Source organism: Oncorhynchus nerka, linkage group LG14 (genome assembly GCF_034236695.1).
Source record: "Oncorhynchus nerka isolate Pitt River linkage group LG14, Oner_Uvic_2.0, whole genome shotgun sequence".
In the NCBI taxonomy this organism is placed as follows: Eukaryota; Metazoa; Chordata; class Actinopteri; order Salmoniformes; family Salmonidae; genus Oncorhynchus; species Oncorhynchus nerka.
Genome location: NC_088409.1, coordinates 94,944,175 through 94,965,820, shown reverse-complemented (window position 1 = coordinate 94,965,820; position 21,646 = coordinate 94,944,175). Strand labels below are relative to the sequence as shown.

The window sequence follows — 21,646 nt, the reverse complement described above, 5'->3', positions numbered from 1 at the left end:
CCCCCTCTGTGCAAGGCCCCATATCCTTCCATAACAGGACACCCCTCCCCCTTCTCTCTGCGGGGCCCCATATCCTTCCATAACAGGACACCCCTCCCCCTTCTCTCTGCGGGGCCCCATATCCTTCCATAACAGGATACACCTCCCCTTCTCTCTGCGGGGCCCCATATCCTGCCCATAACAGGACACCCCTCCCCTTCTCTCTGCGGGGCCCCATATCCTTCCATAACAGGACACCCGTCCCCCTTCTCTCTGCGGGGCCCTATATCCTTCCATAACAGGACACCCCTCCCCCTTCTCTCTGCGGGGCCCCATATCCTTCCATAACAGGACACCCGTCCCCCTTCTCTCTGCGGGGCCAAATATCCTTCCATAACAGGACACCCCTCCCCCTTCTCTCTGCGGGGCCCCATATCCTTCCATCTTTCCTGAGCAGGAATAGCAACAGATCAATTGCTATTGAGTGGGGTGGCAGCGGGGCAGCAGTGTCCAAGTAGAAAAAGGGCAAAAATTCTAGTTTATTTTTGCAGGGACATCCAGGTGTGTTAATATTGTACAGGTGTGTTAGAGTTTCAAAAGAGGAAAGTTTAACGATCCAATGACAGCCTGTCACCTCAGAGAGCCCTGAGACTCTGGACTCTCTCTCATCACTCTGGTCCCTCTCTCATCACTCTGACCTCTCTCTCTCATCACTCTGGCCTCTCTTATCACTCTGGTCCCCCTCTCATCACTCTGACCTCTCTCTCATCACTCTGGCCTCCCTCTCATCACTCTGGCCTCTCTCTCATCACTCTGGCCTCCCTCTCATCACTCTGGCCTCTCTCTCATCACTCTGACCTCTCTCTCATTACTCTGGCCCCTCTCTCATCACTCTGGCCTCTCATCACTCTGGCCCCTCTCTCATCACTCTGGCCTCTCTCTCATCACTCTGGCCTCTCTTATCACTCTGGTCCCCCTCTCATCACTCTGACCTCTCTCTCATCACTCTGGCCTCCCTCTCATCACTCTGGCCTCTCTCTCATCACTCTGGCCTCCCTCTCATCACTCTGGCCTCTCTCTCATCACTCTGACCCCTCTCTCATTACTCTGGCCTCTCTCTCATCACTCTGACCTCTCTCTCATTACTCTGGCCCCTCTCTCATCACTCTGGCCTCTCATCACTCTGGCCCCTCTCTCATCACTCTGGCCTCTCTCTCATCACTCTGACCTCTCTCTCATTACTCTGGCCTCTCTCTCATCACTCTGACCTCTCTCTCATTACTCAGGCCTCTCTTCACTTTGGCCTCTCATCACTCTGGCCCCTCTCTCATCACTCTGGCCCCTCTCTCATCACTCTGGCCCCTCTCTCATTACTCTGGTCCCTCTCTCATCACTCTGGCCCCTTTCTCATCACTCTGGTCCCTCACTCATCACTCTGCCCCCTCTCTCATCACTCTGGCCCCTTTCTCATCACTCTGGTCCCTCTCATCACTCTGGCCCCTCTCTCATCACTCTGGCACCTCTCATCACTCTGGTCCCTCTCATCACTCTGGTCCCTCTCATCACTCTGGTCTCTCTCATCACTCTGGTATCTCATCACTCTGGACTCTCTCATCACTCTGGCCTGTGTTAGCCTGCAGGGCTACAGCCTATATAGCCTCGCCAGGCCTCTAGTGACACAGCCTCTCTCTGAACCTCTCTCCCAGTTAGAGGGCTCTGTGAGAAGAGATATTCTACCAGCGAGCTGGGTGAAGTTACTGCTATGTTTCCTAAACCAATCAAATCAGGGGATAAGGGGCTAGGAGATAGGGGCCAGGGGCTAGGGGCTAGGGGGCTAGGGGGCTAGGGAGCAGACAGGGGTTTGATTTCTGACTGAGCACTGAAAGAAGAGGAGAATGAAAGCTTGTGGGCCTGCAGTGAGAGAACACTCTCGTTTCGTTCGATTCTATCAGGATACCTGTTAAACACTACAATGAGCTAATAGAGGTGTTAAGAGGACAAGCTGAGTGAGGATCAATGTAAGATGGAGGATCTTTTATGACAATAACTGTCTTTGAGGAGGCACAACAACACACTCCTGTGGTCAATAGAGGTGTTTCTTTTTGTTTCCAACTTGACCATCATGTGTTTCTTGGTGGTTTCTAATTGGACATCATGTGTTTCTTGGTGGTTTCTAATTGGACATCATGTGTTTCTTGGTGGTTTCTAATTGGACATCATGTGTTTCTTGGTGGTTTCTAATTGGACATCATGTGTTTCTTGGTGGTTTCTATTTGGACATCATGTGTTTCTTGGTGTTTCTCTCTGGTCTCAGGAGGATAATGAAACACTTTGGAGCAAACAGACAGAACAGCAGCCCAAAGCTGGAAGCCAGGATGGCGAATATCTCCACAGCTACAGTGTACTTCCCAGGAGAGCTGACGTAGGCAGGGACGAAGGAGATCCATACAGCACAGAAGATCAGCATGCTGAAGGTGATGAACTTGGCCTCGTTGAAGTTGTCAGGGAGTTTCCTGGCCAGGAAGGCTAAGAGGAGACAGAGAGAGGCCAGCAAGCCGATGTAGCCCAGCACCAGAGAGAAGCCGACCACAGAGCCCACGTCACACTCCAGGACCACCCTCGGCCCCCGACCCTCTCTGCCGCCCCTCTCAGCCGGCCGGGGTGGAGCTAGGGCCAGCCACAGCACACAGATCAGCACCTGTGGAAGGGAAAGGGGTTTGGAAGGAAAAAACACAGTCACCATAACAACAGAATACGGTCAGTGAAGGAAATAAATACATTCCAATAGTAAAAACTAGATGTTCACCTGGATGAGTGTGCAGATGGAGATGCCTATCCTTTGCTGAGCTGGGCTGAAGTATCTCATCAGGTTCTCTCCAGGCAGAGTGGCCCTGAAGGCCACCAGCACCACCACAGTCCTGCTGAGCAGACAGGAGATGCAGAACACAAAGCTTATACCAAACAGGGTGTGTCTCAGCATGCAAGTCCATGGCTTCGGCCGGCCAATGAAAACCAGTGCACACAGGAAGCAGAGCTTGAGTGACAGCAGAAGCAGGAAGCTGAGCTCAGAGTTGTTGGCTTTCACCTGAAATGAGACAGAGAATGAAAATTTAGACTGAGTAACATCATAAATCTCATCCTTATACAGTATGACACAATTCGGTAACATTTCGCTACGCCACAAGCAGTTCCCTACACCCGCAATAGAATCTGTTAAATATGTGTATGTGACCAATAACATCTGTTAACTTCTTATGGGCAGGTGGGACAGTAGCGTACCACCTGGCCAACATCCGCAAAGAACGGATACAGGTGGTCTTCCACGCGCTTGGAAACACTGCAGCCGAAATGGGAGCCACCTAGAAAAACTACAATTTATGGCTCATTTTTCCAAAAACCAGCCTGAAACTATTTCTAAGGACTGTTGACATCTAGTGGAAGCCCAAGGAACTGCAATTGGGGAGGACTTCACCTTATAATAAAAGTGACAGCCATTGAAAACAGTGGTAGGCTGAATTCTTTTTTGGGGGGGATAGTTTTTCCTCTGTCTTTTGCCTGCCATATCAGTTATGTTACACTCACAGACATCATTTTAACAGTTTTAGAAACTTTAGAGTGTTTTCTATCCAAATATATCAATCACATGCATGGCTTCTGGGCCCGAGTAACAGGCAGTTTACTTTGGGCATGCTTTTCATCCGGACGTAAAAATACTGCCCCCTACCCAAGAGAGGTTAAATATGTGTAGGTTACCAATAACATCTGTTCAATTTTTGTATGTGACCAATAACATCTGTTAAATATGGACCAATAACATCTGCTAAATATGTGACCAATAAAATCTGTTAAATATGTGACCAATAACATCTGTCAAATATGTGACCAATAACATCTCTTAAATATGGACCAATAACATCTGCTAAATATGTGACCAATAACATCTGTTAAATATGTGACCAATAACATCTGTTAAATATGGACCAATAACATATGTTAAATATGGACCAATAACATATGTTAAATATGTGTATGTGACCAATAACATCTGTTAAATATGGACCAATAACATCTGTTAAATATGTGTATGTGACCAATAACATCTGTTAAATATGGACCAATAACATCTGTTTTAATATGTGACCAATAACATCTGTTAAATATGTGACCAATAACATCTGTTAAATATGTGACCAATAACATCTGTTAAATATGTGACCAATAACATCTGTTAAATATGGAGCAATAACATCTGTTAAATGTGTATGTGACCAATAACATCTGTTAAATATGGACCGATAACATCTGTTAAATATGTGACCAATAACATCTGTTAAATATGTGTATGTGACCAATAACATCTGTTAAATATGTGACCAATAGCATCTGCTAAATATGTGACCAATAACATCTGCTAAATATGTGAGTGACCAATAACATATTTTAAAGATGTAACCAATAACATCTGTTGTGTGATCAATATGTGACCAATAACATTTGATCTGAACTGATACTCTGAGTCAATATTCACGTAAAATAAGAAATTCCTCTCGACCACGCCCACAAAGTGGGAAAAACAAACATTCTTTCCTAATGACCCGCTATGTAAAATGATCAACTTTATCGTCAAATTTGTTGTTACACAGTTATAACAAAACATGCTGAAGAAGCTACTATGTCGTTCCATGACACGTAACAAGGTAAGCTTGCGAGAAGAGTCGCTTGGCTTCAAGCTATTTGGTGTGGGAGAGTAGGCTAAATACAGCAATTTGTGTGTAAAACATTTTATCACAGGTTAAGATATTTAACTTGTTGCCTGTTAGTAACTCCACTCACTACTTGTAGTTGTATAGTCTGTTAGTAACTCCACTCACTACTTGTAGTTGTATAGTCTGTTAGTAACTCCACTCACTACTTGTATTTGTATAGTCTGTTAGTAGCCCCACTCACTACTTGTAGTTGTATAGTCTGTTAGTAACTCCACTCACTACTTGTAGTTGTATAGTCTGTTAGTAACTCCACTCACTACTTGTAGTTGTATAGTCTGTTAGTAACTCCACTCACTACTTGTAGTTGTATAGTCTGTTAGTAACTCCACTCACTACTTGTAGTTGTATAGTCTGTTTGTATGTGTTGTTGGTCTTGGCTAGCTTAATGTTCCGGTCGGTAGCTAGCTAGTGGCTGCTAGCATCGTCATGAAAAGGGGCGTGAGGGAAGCCCTACAATATTACACTTTACGAAATTGTGAGAATGTTCTGGAGCATACAATGTTGAAAAGTCATCTTTAGACATATTGTAGTTTTCTTAAATGTAGTTTTGAAATGGACTAAAAACAAGCAGACCACAATAAAATTGTGTTTGAAAAAAGTAAACTATTTTCTGTCAGTCAATGGGTAACCTAGGTAACCACAGGTTGTCTCTTTTGAAAAATATATGTTATCTAAATGAGAAAACCTGTATAAATAATATATATTTCAAAAAAAATTATACCAACTGATGTGGCTCATGCAATGGAATGTATTTTTTGCAATGTCAGTAGAGTTGACTCAACAAATCACAGCACAGTTTGAAGGGTACACTTCCAGCTTTTACTTCCTGACATCGGGAAGGAGAGAACACTCAAAGGGTAGGTTAGTAAATTCACTCTGAAGTGCCAGAGAGCGCTCAGAGTGCGCTCTGGGCGTTCGTAAATTCAGAGCATTGTCAGATTGTTTTTTTTTGGTCAGAGGTTTTCGCTCCTGGAGCATTTAGAGAACCCACTGGACGCTCTGGCCGTGGAGTAGGGTTGATCCGAGCATTCTGACCTCACAACGGCAGTCAAGCACCCAAGTGAACTTGCTAAAGTTAGCTAGCTTGCTAGCTACTTCCAGACATAAATGAGAGATCACCTCACTCTGACCATTTTATTTGCCCTAGCAAAGCTGGTTTGGCTACTTTCGTGTTATCCAGCGCGTTGGTGACTATAACTGGGTTGCTGGCAACAATTGAATTAAGCTACAGTATTTAGAATCAGAGGAGAGTGCTCTGAAATCGGAATAGATTAGCCAGAGTGAACTTATGAACGCATCCAAAATGCCTGCCAGTCCATCCATTATGCCATCATTGACTTGAATGGGGACTCCCGTTCTAGTCATTGTATTTCTATGATCACATGATTCAACTCACCAGGGGAGTATGGCGGTGGTAGAAGAAGGTGGCCAGGGCACCAGCTGTGAGCGTTGCCCCGGAAACTGAGATGACGGACAGGATGACGCCCATGGTGTCGCTGTAGGAGAGGAAGTCCACCAGCTGTGGGACGCAGGCCGTACGATCTGGGTTGGACCAGAACCGCTCTGGACATCTGATACACTCAACTGACCCTGACAGAGAAGGAACAGAAATCAAGAGTCAGAATCAGAACCAGTCAGAATCAGAACCAGTCAGAACCAGGACCAGTCAGAACCAGGACCAGTCAGGACCAGGACCAGTCAGAACCAGGACCAGTCAGAACCAAGACCAGTCAGAATCAGTCAGAACTAGGACCAGTCAGGACCCGGACCAGTCAGAATCAGTCAGAACCAGGACCAGTCAGAACCAGGATCAGTCAGGACCTGGACCAGTCAGAACCAAGACCAGTCAGAACCAGGACCCGTCAGAATCAGTCAGAACCAGGACCAGTCAGAACCAGGACCAGTCAGAACCAGGGCCAGTCAGAACCAGTCAGAATGAGGACCAGTCAGGACCAAGAACAGTCAGAACCATTCAGAATGAGGACCAGTCAGGTTCAGGACCAGTCAGAACCAGGACCAGTCAGGTTCAGGACCAGTCAGAATGAAGACCAGTCAGGTTGAGGACCAGTCAGAATCAGGACCAGTAAGAATGGGGACCAGTCAGGATCAGGTCCAGTCAGAATCAGTACCAGTAAGAATGGGGACCAGTCAGACTCAGGGCAGGTCAGAAACAGGACCAGTCAGAACCAGGACCAGATACGAATGGGGACCAGTCAGACTCAGGGCCGGTCAGAATCAGGACCAAACAGAATCAGGACCAGTCAGATCAGAACCAGTCAAATATGAAATGGAATGAGAAAAGTTGATAGATGACCTGTTGTGTTGCTGATCTCTCCCTCAGCGCAGGACAGACAGTCGAAGCAGCAAACGGGCCTCCCCTTCTGTACCGCATGTCTGGTACCAGGGGGACAGGCAGCACTGCATATAGACACAGGGACCTACCAGACGGTGGGGAGGACGCAGTCATCATCATCACTATTATCACCATTATTACACACACACACACACACACACACACACACACACACACACACACACACACACACACACACACACACACACACACACACACACACACACACACACACACACACACTCCTCTCTGCTTCAGAGAAACCAAGCTAAGTGGTACTCACCTCATCTCCACTGCCCCCTCCCCACACCACCTTCTCCATATTGATGTGAAACTGGTCGTCCACTCCCACTGAAGACAGAAAATGGCCGACCTGGACAAACTCTGCTGTCCCCTCGTGGGTCACATGCCAGTTGATGATGTCATAAGAGGCAGGCGGATTACCATTCATGTCGAAGTGGATCAAATCCCCCACAGGAGTACTGAAGTTCACTCTCCTCAGATAATGAGCAATCTCAAAGACAAAAGGTTTATTGAAACAGGATTAAGAGTTAGAACCAGTGGTGGCTTTGGGCTTTTAGTGCTCAACACTTATAAAGTGTTTCCATTGTATCCTGACTGGAAACGTTAGAGTTGTTAACCTGAAAACAGATCAACATGGAATTGTCACCTGGCTGGGCTGAAGCTTCCTGATATCAGGGCACTGTCCACTATTAAAGGGTCCCTCCCCTGGTGGACAGGCCACCATGTCCTGAATGGCGTGGGCGATGGCGTAAACAGCCTTGTACACATTGTAGCTGGCTCTCAGCTGAGACACGTCAGCATACTGGCTCTCCCCCTCACCTAGGATTGACACTTTATTTTACTGAGACAACATCGGGAATTGATCAGGACACATAAAACACATTAGTTGTAAACTTTCCCTCACCTATGACCTCTGAACCAGTACACTGTCGCCGGGACGACGGGGTCATGCTGAGGTCAATCCCCAGAGAACACCCAAAAATCTCCTCCCACAATTCCCTCAGGAAGGGGTCGGATTTCTGGTATTCCCCATCAGGACGGAGGCGTGTTAGGAAAGGCCCCAGGCTGGGAATGACAGCTTTCTTCAGGGCAAATCCAATAGTCCCGGCAAGAGAGGGCAGGTTTGTTGGGGAAGAGAGAGTAGAGTAGGTGACCCAGGCTTCCGAGGCGATCCACTGCCTGTCTGTTATGTTCTGACGGACAACCTCTTCCATCAGGGCCTGAAGAATGAGACGGTTAAAAAGATCAAGATAGTCAAGTTGAAGTACATGATTATCAATAAGAAAATACCTGTCTATAAAGGGCATCAAGACATGGTAGGACAAAAACACTCTGCTACAGTTGTGTAACAAATACTTAACAATACTCTGACCAGTAACTGATTACCCGTGCATCCTGAGAGATAGCAAATGTCACCACCACTCTGGCAGTAGATCCTCTGATGGTGTCCACGATGTTCTTCATCCGTCTCTGAGATGGTACCTTGGGGATGACCATCAGTGAGAGAGAGGGAATAGAGTCAGAGAAAATCAGAGAGAGTGTTTCTATTTTATATTCATGGAGAGAAGGCGAAGCAGAGTTAAAGAGAGACAGAAATCATCAGAGTGAGGTCGTACCTTGGGGATGACCTCTGCGTAGGCGACACAAACCCCAGATCCTTGGAGATCTTGGAGAAGCATCTGAACCCCAAACTTTCCATAGTCATCATCCCCTGACACCAGCCCCACCCACTCCCAGCCCAGCTGATGCAGCAGCCTGGCCATGCCCCGAGCCTGGAAGGCATCGCTGGGTATCGTACGGAAGAACGATGGGTACCTCCAGTTGTCACTCAAACAGGCACAGGAGGCTAAATAACTCACCTGGGAGAGAACAGAGAGAGAGAGTCAGGGAGAATAAGAATTTGTAAGACTCAGAGATCAGAAGGAGAGAAGTGAAGAAGGAGAGAAGAAGTGAACATAGAGTCATCAAGATAGATATTTAATTGAATGTGTAAGCCTTATCTAGATATATATTTGAGTGTAATATGTAAGAAAGTCATTTAGATAGATATTTGAATGTGTAAGATTCGTTATCTCTTTCCATCCCAGTCTGTAGTCCAACCCCATGCCTCACCATGGGTAAATCAAACGGCCCGAGGGTCTGTGCCACCACGATGGAGGCTGAGGAGCGGGCATCACCGATGATGACGGGCACCTCAGGGGTTGCTCCACACTCTGTGCCCACCACAGAGGCCTCCTGGCCGGTCACCATGGCTAGGGCTGCCCCCAGAGTGGTACCCTCTGCCAGGCATGTGTCAGCAGCCAGGAACCCCAGGGTGAGGTTAGGAAGGAGGGCTGGGTCGCGGTTAATCTCCTCCACCGCAAAGATCATAGTCTGGAGCCAGCGGTAAGCACGCTGGTAGAAACTGACAGATGGAGGAAGGGAAGAGACAGGTAGAGAGGAGGTAACTGAAAACACTTTACACGTGAAAACAAACAGTGACACAAAGCTGTCATCACACGGAGTTGCGTACATTGTACATGTCACATTTCCCTCAATACTCCGGAACTCCTGCTCTGGTAGAGGGGCTTCCACATGGACGGGGAACAGGCCTCCAATGACCACATCTCCTGCCCGATAAACACTGCCCGAGATGGGGTTAGCCATCAGTCGACAGGCCCCCCCTCCATCTCCAGACTGACCCCAGACATACCCAGGGATATGGAGGCAGCAGAGCAGCCACAGCCAGCCACAGAGGCACATCACCTGGATAGAGACAAGGTCGAGGACTGGGAAAGTCCGTCACCTGGAGGAGAGAGATCAAAGCAAGATCGTACAGACAGAACACTGAGTAGATAGAATGACATGAACAAAGAAACACAGGCAATGAAGAGATACACCATACACCATACACCATACACCATACACCATGGACACCTGTAACCAGACAGAACACTGAGTAGATAGAATGACATGAACAAAGAAACGCAGGCAATGAAGAGATACACCATACACCATACACCATACACCATACACCATACACCATACACCATACACCATGGACACCTGTAACCAGACAGTTGTGTGAAACAACAGTGATAGACACACAAAAAAACATGTTCCATCTCTGCCCTACCTATCAACAGTAAACCTTATCCTGGTGAGAGAGACAGACAGAGAGGATGAGTGTCTGTCAGTCTAACATCTCCTGCAGAGAGTGAAAGAGGGAGAGGAAGAGGAGAGAAGGGGAGATGCTGATATAGGGAGAAATGAGCCCCCGGCTAAAAAACAGGCACACAGCCACTAGGGGGTGCTTGTAGGGACGGGTGGGGCAGGAGGGGGTTAATTGGGGCATGTTATTGGAGGATAACTTGGGGAACAGGTAATTGAGGGTAATTGGAGAAAGCCTATGAGGGTGATGTTATTGAAGGTAATGTAGTAGGAGAGGAGAATCAGCGTCTGTTCTTCAACAACATCTGATGTTACGTCATACTTTATCTCATTCTTATGAATGATTGTCTTAATAAAATACTGTACATGTGACTAAATCGAGTCGCCCATTCCTGCTGTCAAGTCACCTAGTGGCCTCATGGGTGGAATGTTATTCATATTTTTCACAGTTAAATAAAAAGCAGCCGAAAATACGATGTTTTATGTATAAAAAAAAAAATCTGTCTTTTGTGATGTATATAGAGTCTAATATTGGGATGCAAACTCAAAATGGAATACATTTCAACTCTATATCTGACATGGTACAGGATTCTTAGTTTTTTTAAGCCCATAACATGTGTGTGAGATGTATACATTTGTAGATTTGTTTTAGGACTAAGAAACACTCTGTACGACCCCGATTTAGCCCACTGAAGTAAAAAGGTGAAAGGGACGATTGGAGAGAGAGAGAGAGAGAGAGACAGAGAGACAGAGAGAGAGACAGAGAGACAGAGAGACAGAGAGAGAGAGAGAGAGAGAGACAGAGACAGAGAGATGGAGACAGAGACAGAGACACAGAGAGAGAGAGAGAGAGAGAGAGAGAGAGAGAGAGAGAGAGAGAGAGAGAGAGAGACAGAGACAGAGGCATTAAATTAACATTTTTGTTGACAACATGAATTTGACAAAAATCACGTAATCAAAGGTATTTACTGTAGTCATCTGCAAGTTTCTGCAGTTGCTCTTCACCAACGTCATGCTGCAGCCTTCACCTGCATAGTGGGAGGTTCTATCGTCAACCAATCACTGTTTGTTTAGTTTGACCCACGTGAACCTGACCAAAGACATGACTGAAACAGGAACCAGTATGCCGTGATTCAAGTATACAGTGGACATACAAATCAATATGATATTATTGTCTCTCTCTCACTAACTGATTGTACATTATACACACATATGCAGGGCCTGCTCTAGCCTTTTGGGGGCCCTAAGCAAGATTGTTTTGGAGGGAGCCCCCCCACCTCGCACTAAATTAGTTGGGGGTGGGGAGGGTTCCCGAATATTCATTAATCTGGTTGAGCCTTCTTGAGTGCATGACATCACACATACAGTAGCCCGTTTTGTGGTGGAATCATATCTAACAGTGGGTTATGATATGATTCCAACATAAAAACTTGCTACTGGTTCGTTTCCAGCCAATATGCTCAACTCATGGATAGTTTTTCCTGTGACCAATGCATTTATAAGATAGCTACCATCGTTCCTGAAGCTTATGTCCCCATGAGCTCCCGAGGCTAGCTAACGCTAGCTAGCTAGCGTCAGGAATTTACATTTTGCTTGCTAGCTGAGCTGTTTGAACACGGTAGCAAACTCCTCGGCGACATTGTTTTTGGGGAATGTCCGATTAGTATTTACATTTTATATTAACTGTCATTGAAGTTGTTGGTTACTATTAGAGATATTGTCCGACCTTTTGTTTTGGTAAGGGCTCAAAGTGACATCACGCATTCAAAAAGGCTCAACCAATCATCCGTCATGTTCTATGTCTAGACTCGTGAATATTCATGAAAATGCCCCCCGCCTCCCCACAGAAGGACATTTTGCCCACCTCACATGCAAAACATTTTAGTGTTCTAGAACAAATTGTTTTAGAACAAATTCCAATTTCAACCGATCTTCCTTGAATTAAACACGTTTTGTTTAGATGTTTTTGTTGATATAATAGGATTCCACCTTATTCCGTTATTATCTATTTGTCTGTTGATGGCTCTGCTGTAGCTGGACTTCTGCTATGCATTTGTTTCCTCAGCGGTAGCCTCTGAGTTGACTGCAATGTCCCTGTGAGGGGTAGCTCTGTCAGTAGTAAGTAGGATAATGCACAAGAATGTTTAATGTCCATGACTTCAGACCTAAATGTCAAAGGACACATAGATGTGTACGCACTTAAAGTCAGTCAGTTAGTTAAAGGACTCTCAGACCATGAGAAACAAGATTCTCTTGTCTCATGAAACCAAGATGGAACTCTCTGACCTGAATGCTAAGCATCACGTCTGGAGGAAACCTGGCACCGTCCCTATGGTGAAGCATGGGCGTGGCAACATCATGTTTTCCAGAGGTAGGGACTGGGAGACTAGTCAGGATTGAGGGAAAGATGAATGGAGCAAAGGACAGAGAGATCTTTGATGAAAACCTGCTCCAGAGCTCTCAGGACCTCAGACTGGAGGAAGGTTCACCTTCCAACAGGACAACAACCCTAAGCACACAGCCAAGACAAGGCTTTGAGAAAAGTCTCATAATGTTCTTGAGTGACCCTGCCAGAGTCCGGACTTGAAAATCTCTGTAGAGATCTGAAAATAGCTGTGCAGCAACGCTCCACATCCAACATGAGAGATCTTGAGTGAATCTGCAGAGAAGAATGGGAGAAACTCCACAAATACAGGTGTGCCACATTTGTAGTGTCAAACCCAAGAAGACTCAAGGCTGTAAATCGCAGCCAAAGGTGCTTCAACAAAGTACTGAGTAAAAAGTCTGAATTCTTATGTAAATGTGACTCATTTCAGGAAACTAGGCATATATCGCTTGTCACTACTTCACAGGAGACCCATTTGAACATAAACTTTTTGTCAGAAATGCCTTCTGGAACATGTGAACTTTCATGTGCCTTAATAGAAAAAAATCTGTATGCCATCTGTAAATAATAATACAATTGTTAAATTATGAGCCTAGTTGGTTTAGCCACAGAAAAAGACAGGAATCTTCCCGCTAGCCAAAATCTGGCATTTTACTGCAAATATGCAGAGAGTTAATAAGAGAACACACAGAAGGCTGTTGTATAAACACCTGTTTCTGGATTACCTCTTTAAACTAAGCGCAAAGTGGGAGAAGCGTCCATCCATGTATATGGGTAAAATAGTCTAGATTCATTTTCAGATATTACACATTTCTAATTTTGTCCGAAAGTTGTTTTAATTTCAAGTTAAAGTGTCCGGTTAGCCAGCTAGCTAACATTAGCTGGCTGGCTCGCTAGCTAACGTTACGTGTATGATCTGTGTTGTGATATTATTATTATTATTATTATTATTATTATCTCAGCGCCATTTGCATTGCTAGTTATAGCCTAATGTTATCTAGCTAGCTAACATTGAACCTGATTGGTTAGCTATCTGCAGATTAATGCAGGGTAGTAACGTTATGAGTCAGGCTTACTGTTAATTGTTTAGATAAATAGCTAGCTACATGTCTAAACAAAATAATCCACTATGCAATTATCTCTGACTTTAGAGCACTCGTCTGAGTGTGCCAGAGCGCAGAAAAACGGACAAATTTACAAACGCTGAACACCTGTTGAATATGGCCATTGTCAGTAAACGTTGGCAAAAAGGCGTCATTAAATTGTTACCAGCAGTACAGTTGCAATCACCAATGCTCTGGATAACATAAAAACAGCCTAACATAGGGCTAGTAAAATGGTCAGAGTTTGGGTGGGGCTAAAGCTTTACAGGGCTCGTTCTGTGTTTGGGTGGGGGCTAATGCTTTAGAGGGCTCGTTCTGAGTTTGGGTGGGGGCTAATGCTTTAGAGGGCTAGTTCTGAGTTTGGGTGGGGGCTAATGCTTTAGAGGGCTCGTAACTCTCTAGCGGAGTTATTCGAGCGGAGTTATTCTGTTAGATACTTAGTTCATATCAAGTTATATACCGATACACCAAGATACTAGGTGTAGGTTACATACTTGGTAGTTTAGATATCTCCTTTGCAGGCTGGGATATTATATACTGGAATATTCTTTAAGAAGATTGTTTCTGTGTCGAAGGTTGTGTTAGCTGACATGCTTGGATCAGTTGTTAAAGACCTGGTCTGGGTTGTGTGGAGCGACACATCTGTGCCTTGTTTGTGGCTTCAAAGTTTGGTTTGAAAGTTTAACGTCCCTTTGCAGAGTATCTGTTTGTATGTATACTGTTAGGGCTCAAAATCTGTTCAATCAGATCTGCATACGCATAGTGGTTGTTTTGGCAGTCGGAGGTGGAACTGTTTTAGAGCTGTCAAATCCTGGCATTATACCTAAGTAGACATTGCCATTGGCTGCACAGAGTATCATTAACATAAATCCCACGCAGCCTTGTTTACAAGTTAGAACACTGGAATGTGAGATGTAATTTACACCTTGACTAGGCTGATAGAAATCCTCATTGTTAAAGTGGACCACACTTAGGATGCTTAAACTTAAGCTTAGGGCTTACTTTTTCGAACATTCTGTTAAAACTCGCGCAACATTTCAGCGTCCTGCTACTCATGCCAGGAATATAGTATATGCATATGATTAGTATGTGTGGATAGAAAACACTCTGACGTTTCTAAAACTGGTTAAATCACGGCTGTGACTATAACAGAACGTGTGTTTTGTCGAAAAGTGCAAGGAAAACTGATCACCAAAAACTGGAAAAAATATCAATGCGCCACTTGCATGTATTGTCTATGGGACAGCAAATTAGATGGGGCCGAGATTGCAAGTCCTACAGATTCCACACGATGTCGCCAGTCTTGTCAATTACCTGGGGGTTGTTTCTTGGTCAAACGAGTAAGAGAGACACCATTCCTTCCGGTCTCCGACAGGATGTTTTGGAAGAGAGATTTCCGACCATGATTTGAAGACGTGGAGCTATTGAATACACATCGCCCTGTGATCAATTTGATAGATTATTAACGTTTACTAATACCTAAAGTTGGATTACAAAAGTATTTCGAAGTGTTTTGTGAAAGTTTATCATTGACTTTTTTAATTAAAAAAAAAGACATTGCGTTTTAAAACGCAGTTTTTTTCTGGATCACACACTTTTCATAGATTGATATTTTGGGTATATATGGACCGATTTAATAGGGAAAAAAAACCAATAGTGATGTTTATGGGACATATAGGAGTGCCAACAAAGAAGCTCGTCAAAGGTAATGAATGTTTTATATTTTATTTCTGCGTTTTGTGTAGCGCCGGCTATGCTAATTATTTTGTTTACGTCCCCTTCAGGTATTTCGGGGTGTTGCATGCTATCAGATAATAGCTTCTCATGCTTTCGCCGAAAAGCATTTTAAAAATCTGACTTGTTGGCTAGATTCACAACGAGTGTAGCTTTAATTCAGTACCCTGCATGTGTGTTTTAATGAACGTTTGAGTTAAGTCACAGGGTGGTTTTGCCCTTCCAGACTTGGAATTGTATCAACTCGCCAACCAGGGCTTTTACTTATGACATATAGTTAAATGCACTAACGAGGAATGGGTACACATTGGAGATGCGCATGTTCATCTCCAGAATATTTTTACGTGTCTATTTTCTAAGGCTAAAGGTCAAAACATGAACAACTTCATAGTTAAGAATACTATAACAATATTGAAGTAAATTAACGTATTCTGCACAAACCAATATCACTCCCTAAAAACACAACCCTATAGAACAATCCTAGATTAGCTTTTTCCGAATTCACCAATCACCGATACATTGGTCCAAATGGAAAACTAAAGGCATAGAAATCGTAAATGATTTGGTGACAATAAATATATGTATTTCCATGACAGAAATAAAAAGTAATTTTGGACTGACAAATGTAGATATTTTCAAATGGATGCAACTTAAAAGTTTCACATCAAGAAATTTCGATTTGAAATCTTTTGGACATCAGAGCAGTCTGAGGGAATCCTTTTTGAATCATAATGTAACGGTTGTCTCCCGTCTGTCCGGAGCTGCCAGAGCCGCCCGTCTGTCCGGAGCTGCCAGAGCCGCCCGTCTGTCCGGAACTGCCAGAGCCGCCCGTCTGTCCGGAGCTGCCAGAGCCGCCCGTCTGTCCGGAGCTGCCAGTGCCGCCCGTCAGTCCGGAGCTGCCAGAGCCGCTCGTCTGTCCGGAGCTGCCAGAGCCGCCCGTCAGTCCGGAGCTGCCAGAGCCGCCCGTCTGTCCGGAGCTGCCAGAGCCGCCCGTCTGTCCGGAGCCGCCAGTGCTGGACGTCAGTCCAGAGCCGCAAGAGCCGCCCTTCACTCTGGAGCCGCAAGAGCCGCCCTTCACTCCGGAGCCGCCAGAGCCGTCCTTCACTCCGGAGCCGCCAGAGTGGCCCTTCATTCCGGAGCCGCCAGAGTCGCCCTTCACTCCGGCGCTGCCAGAGTCTGCCTCCTATTCGGGGCCCGCGGTAAGGGTCCCCAGGTCGGGGTCGGCGGTAAGGGTAGCCAATCCAGAGTGGGCCAAGACTAAGGTGGAGTGTTCCACAGGGATGATGGCCCATGTTGACTGTCAAGTTGGCGGAAGGTCCATTAGGTGGTAGACCATTCTTGATACACAAAGGAAACTGTTGAGCATGAAAAACCCAGCAGCATTGCAGTCCTTGACACACTGAAACCAGTGTGCCTGGCACCTACAACCATACCCTGTTCAAAGGAACTTAAATATATTGTCTTGCCAATTTACCCTCTGAAGGGCTAACATACACAATCCATGTCTCAATTAAAAATCCTTCTTTAATATATGGTTTATTTTATTAGTAATAAAAATGATACAAGATTATCATACATTTGCCACTGAGTTATGTGCAATATTGACCATGTATCATATGTTATATATTTATCTAAGGTTAGGAAGAAGTTGCATAACAATATATGAAACTGAATACATGTACATGTTACTCTTTATTCTGAAATAAAACCAGACAATCTTCATGAGATTTTATGATGAGTTATACATTAACATTTGACTCCTCTGCACAGCAAATGTATGGTTGCTTGAGGTCCGCGGGTGTTAATCAAATAGTTCGACAGCCTCAGGTTGTCCCCCAGGGGCCCGTTCTTCCAGGAAGTCATCAAATAAAGTCTCATGGACATTTGGTTTCCGTGTTATACATTTTAGGACATTTTTCTGCTGTACCAGAAAATTCCACAAGATGGCAAGTGGCTGCTTATGGTAAATGGACAAAACATCACCAAATGGACATGTCCATTTCTCATACATGGAAAAGACTTCAAAGACGGAACTCGGTGGGCACAGGTTTGGCCAAATGTACTTTTAGCCCAGAAGCAAGATGGTGTCGAAGCCTCAATGCTCTTTGAGTTAATGTCCTTTTTCTGGTATTATAGGTTGAAAACAGAAAGACAGCGCAAATTTGACTGCTTAACACCACCCTGCATGTTGTTAACACACTACACCACCCTGCATGTTGTTAACACACTACACCACCCTGCATGTTGATAACACACTACACCACCCTGCATGTTAACACACTACACCACCCTGCATGTTGTTAACACACTACACCACCCTGCATGTTAACACACTACACCACCCTGCATGTTAACACACTACACCACCCTGCATGTTGTTAACACACTACACCACCCTGCATGTTAACACATTACACCACCCTGCATGTTAACACACTACACCACCCTGCATGTTGTTAACACACTACACCACCCTGCATGTTAACACACTACACCACCCTGCATTTTGTTAACACACTACACCACCCTGCATGTTAACACACTACACCACCCTGCATGTTAACACACTACACCACCCTTCATGTTGTTAACACACTACACCACCCTGCATGTTGTTAACACACTACACCACCCTGCATGTTAATGTGACAGGTTAAAGGACATATTCATAGCCTGTTATACATTGAAAAGTATTAGTAAGTTCATAGTATGTGAGGATCTTAAAACATCTAAGGTTAAAATATGCATTCAGTATTAGTTGATAGAGATTGATAACATTCATATAATTGTGTTAAAGTTCAAATCTGTCAAAGGGTACGAATTGTGAGAGTAATGTGTAAACGTTATATTGATTACTTTATTTTGTGGTGCCTAAAAGTGTTAATCTGTGATCTACGAAATGCTTTTAATCTATGAGCCGGAGATCGATTGCTCTGGTCTCCACCCATATTCCTGGGGAAATTTGCGGTCTTTTTCTCATTGAACTAAATGTTGACTTGAGAATACAACACCGTATCACTCTCGTGATTATTTCTCCCCTGTTTTCAGGTATTTTATTGATGATAAAAATAGTAATTTAAATGTTATAAATAGCGAACATGTCAAGAGTGTTTAAGGTGTGTTTTAGTAACGTCTTGAGGAAGTTAGAGTTAAGTTTGAAGAGAGTAATATTAGCCCTGCTCGGTTGAAGTGAAGGATAGCATCGTACTGAGAGTAGCTGCCATTTTATGTCGATTGTGAATGAACGTGCGTGTTGTTAATAAGATATTTTGCTGTGTTATTTGTATAATGGGTTTTCTGTTATGTAATGTGTTACTTTTGTGAAATGATTGAACTAAATGTTGACTTGAGAATACAACACCGTATCACTCTCGTGATTATTTCTCCCCTGTTTTCAGGGGCGTAACATTTTTGGAGGCTCCGCTGAGATAGCTGCTCAGATGTCCAGTTTCCACATCCTGGTCGCTGAATTCCGAGCCAGCTAAATCTCCACATAACAACTCAGGCAGGCTGCAGTGAGGAAAGTGTTGCTGTTTGGAGGAAGTTGGAAGTTAGTGGTTAAGTACGTGTCAACTGAAGCCATTGATCGACCATCAGAGACAGTAAGGACCATCTAATTCAGAGTCAACTCCTGCACAGTAAAAGTTCCTCCTGTTCTGTCAACATGACAAGCGCCTTGGAAGAACTACAGGAAGAGGTAGTAGGAGAATTGCACACCCTGACTAAAGACAAATTACTAGAGATATGTGATTTCCTTGAAATATCAGGCGAACAGAGAAGAGATGTTAAAGATAAATCCCGCATATCATTAATGACTCGCATTATGATGTTCCTTGGAAGAGAGGAAGTCACAGAGTTAGAAGATGGCGGCATGTCGGAATTGTTGCTACTTAGAGACGAAATGACAGAGATGATCAGTGGCAGAGATAACAAAACAGGGCAAATTGACCATGATATTGAACCAGCTGGAACACATCACAGAATAGAGGAACTGAGAACTGTAACCCCACAACAAGGGGTGGGAACTGAGCAGATTACTGCAGCCAAAGCCAGTGATTCTCTGCGTCAGCCCCAACACCATGCCAATCTTCAGGGGAGCGTGCCGCTCTCACCCAATGCACAGCCCAGCTCATACTGGCGCAAAGAGTTTAAAATTTCTGGTCAGATAGGTGAACCGGGCCAAAAAGAAAAACTGATTTTTTCCAGCCTGGCCCATCAGATTGAAAATGGACTTAACAGAGGATATCCTGAGGTAGAAATAGTAGACGCAGTAGTCAGGGCTATTTCTCCAGGCTCACAGCTACGCAGCTACTTGGAAGGTAAACCCCAGCTAACTCTTCCCACACTTAGATGTATCCTGCGTTCCCACTTCCAAGAGAAGAGTGCAACAGAGCTTTACAAACAGCTAGCTTCAGAAGCACAGCATAGCAAGGAGACCCCTCAAAGCTTCCTGGTGCGTGTTTTAGATTTGAGGCAAAAAGTACTGTTTGCATCCCAGGAGTCAGAATCAGGGCTTAAGTATGACCCTGCTCTAGTCCAGAGCATGTGTTTTCACACAGTCCTTACGGGTCTCCAGAGTGACAGTATCAGGATAGACATGCAGCCTCTCCTGCTAGAGAGCGAAACATCAGATGAGGTTTTGCTAGAGAAGCTTAACATTGCTTGTGCTAATGAGAGAGAAAGACGAAACAAAAAGCGTTTTAATGCCCCACAGCCTGCTACAACTGTAAGTGTAGTCCAGTTAGAGGATATGCCATCTGCAAAGTGTTTTGTGAAGGAAGCCAAAGCTACGATACCCGCAGAACTGTTAACAGAGTTAGCTGAACTTAAGACAGGTGTAGCTTCTCTAAAAGGTCTCAGTGCAGAGATTGCTCAGATTAAGGAGACATTACAGCAGCCTATGTTTCAGTCACAGCCTTGTGCCTATGCCCCACCCCCAGTTAGGAGGCCAGATAGGGACCCCCAGCCACCTGTTTCCCAGCAGCAGTATTACAGCAACTACAGTCGGTCCCAAGCACTTGACCCTGCACAGCATCAATATGCACCTAACCGGTATACCAACCACTCTGCTCAAGCTCCAAGGAGGTGTTTTGTCTGCCAGCAGGCCAGAACAGATGCACGCTGCACACACTGCTTCCGATGTGGGAGTGGAGAACATTTTCAAGCTGGATGTAAAATCCGGGAGCCAGACCATCAAGGGAGGCCCCTTTAAACGGAAACGGGTTACCGCTGAGGGACGAGTGTTAACCGTAGCTACCAAAAAGTCCCAGAAATGTGCAAATTGTGCCAGAGAAGAGTCATTTGAGAACCTGAAACAATGTTCATCATGTAAAGAGACACTGTACTGTTCCAAAGTATGTCAAAACCAACATTGGACTAAACATAAGGAAAAATGCACTCACCTGAAAAGTGACTCTACCAGTGAAAGGTTTTCCTGCACAGAGGAAAATGCCCACTCCTTACCATCCCTAGCTCAAGGTTGCCACCCCGTAAGGTCACCTCGCTAGTCGGCAGACAGTGCCTTATTGAGTGTCACCTGAATCGCCACCACACTCCAAGCTTTATGGGACACAGGCTCTCAGGTATCGGTCATTGATGAACGATGGAAAGAGGAATCTCTCCCAAACGCAAGGCTGAGAGATGTTTCAGAAATCCTGGACTCACCTGATGATCTAAGGTTGACTGCAGCAAATGGGACTGAAATGCCGTACCTGGGATGGATTGAAACAACTTTTCGTCTAGCCTCTGAAACTGACCAAACAAAGGAACTGATCATCCCAGTGCTGGTAATGAAAGGCTGTCACCTATCTCATCCCATCATAGGTTTCAATGTTATCGAGCACATCCTGACAATGACCGAAAAGACTAAACGATACAGTACAGTAAAAACAGCTTTCCCAAGCCTCAAAAGAAACAAGGTGAGAGCTTTTATACAGGCTGTTAGCGCAGAACAGACAGATGAATACGCAGTGAAAACCAAGAAAGAGAAGGTTGCTGTACCAAAACACAGTAGCATTCAGATTGAGTGCCATGTAGCTTCCCAGCCTTTCAAAGATGACATGACAATGCTTTTCCAGCCAGACCTGAACCCGCAGTGGCCAGATGACCTTGAGTTCTTTGACACACTAGTCAGAGTCAGTAAAGGTGTTTT

The 21,646-nt window shown here is 44.8% G+C and overlaps 1 protein-coding gene across 1 annotated transcript; it reads right to left on the bottom strand.

Annotated features, from left to right (window-relative positions):
• Positions 1–275: 275 nt before the first annotated feature.
• Positions 276–9,874, bottom strand: LOC115116478 (extracellular calcium-sensing receptor-like). Its single transcript, XM_029644963.2, has 11 exons — positions 9,635–9,874; positions 9,235–9,526; positions 8,739–8,981; positions 8,509–8,604; positions 8,027–8,342; positions 7,769–7,941; positions 7,382–7,612; positions 7,060–7,183; positions 6,142–6,335; positions 2,786–3,064; positions 276–2,677 (listed from the first exon to the last, which is right to left on the bottom strand). The coding sequence occupies exons 1-11, from the start codon at positions 9,862–9,864 to the stop codon at positions 2,249–2,251; spliced, it is 2,607 nt and encodes an 868-aa protein (XP_029500823.1). The 5' UTR covers positions 9,865–9,874; the 3' UTR covers positions 276–2,248.
• Positions 9,875–21,646: the final 11,772 nt, after the last annotated feature.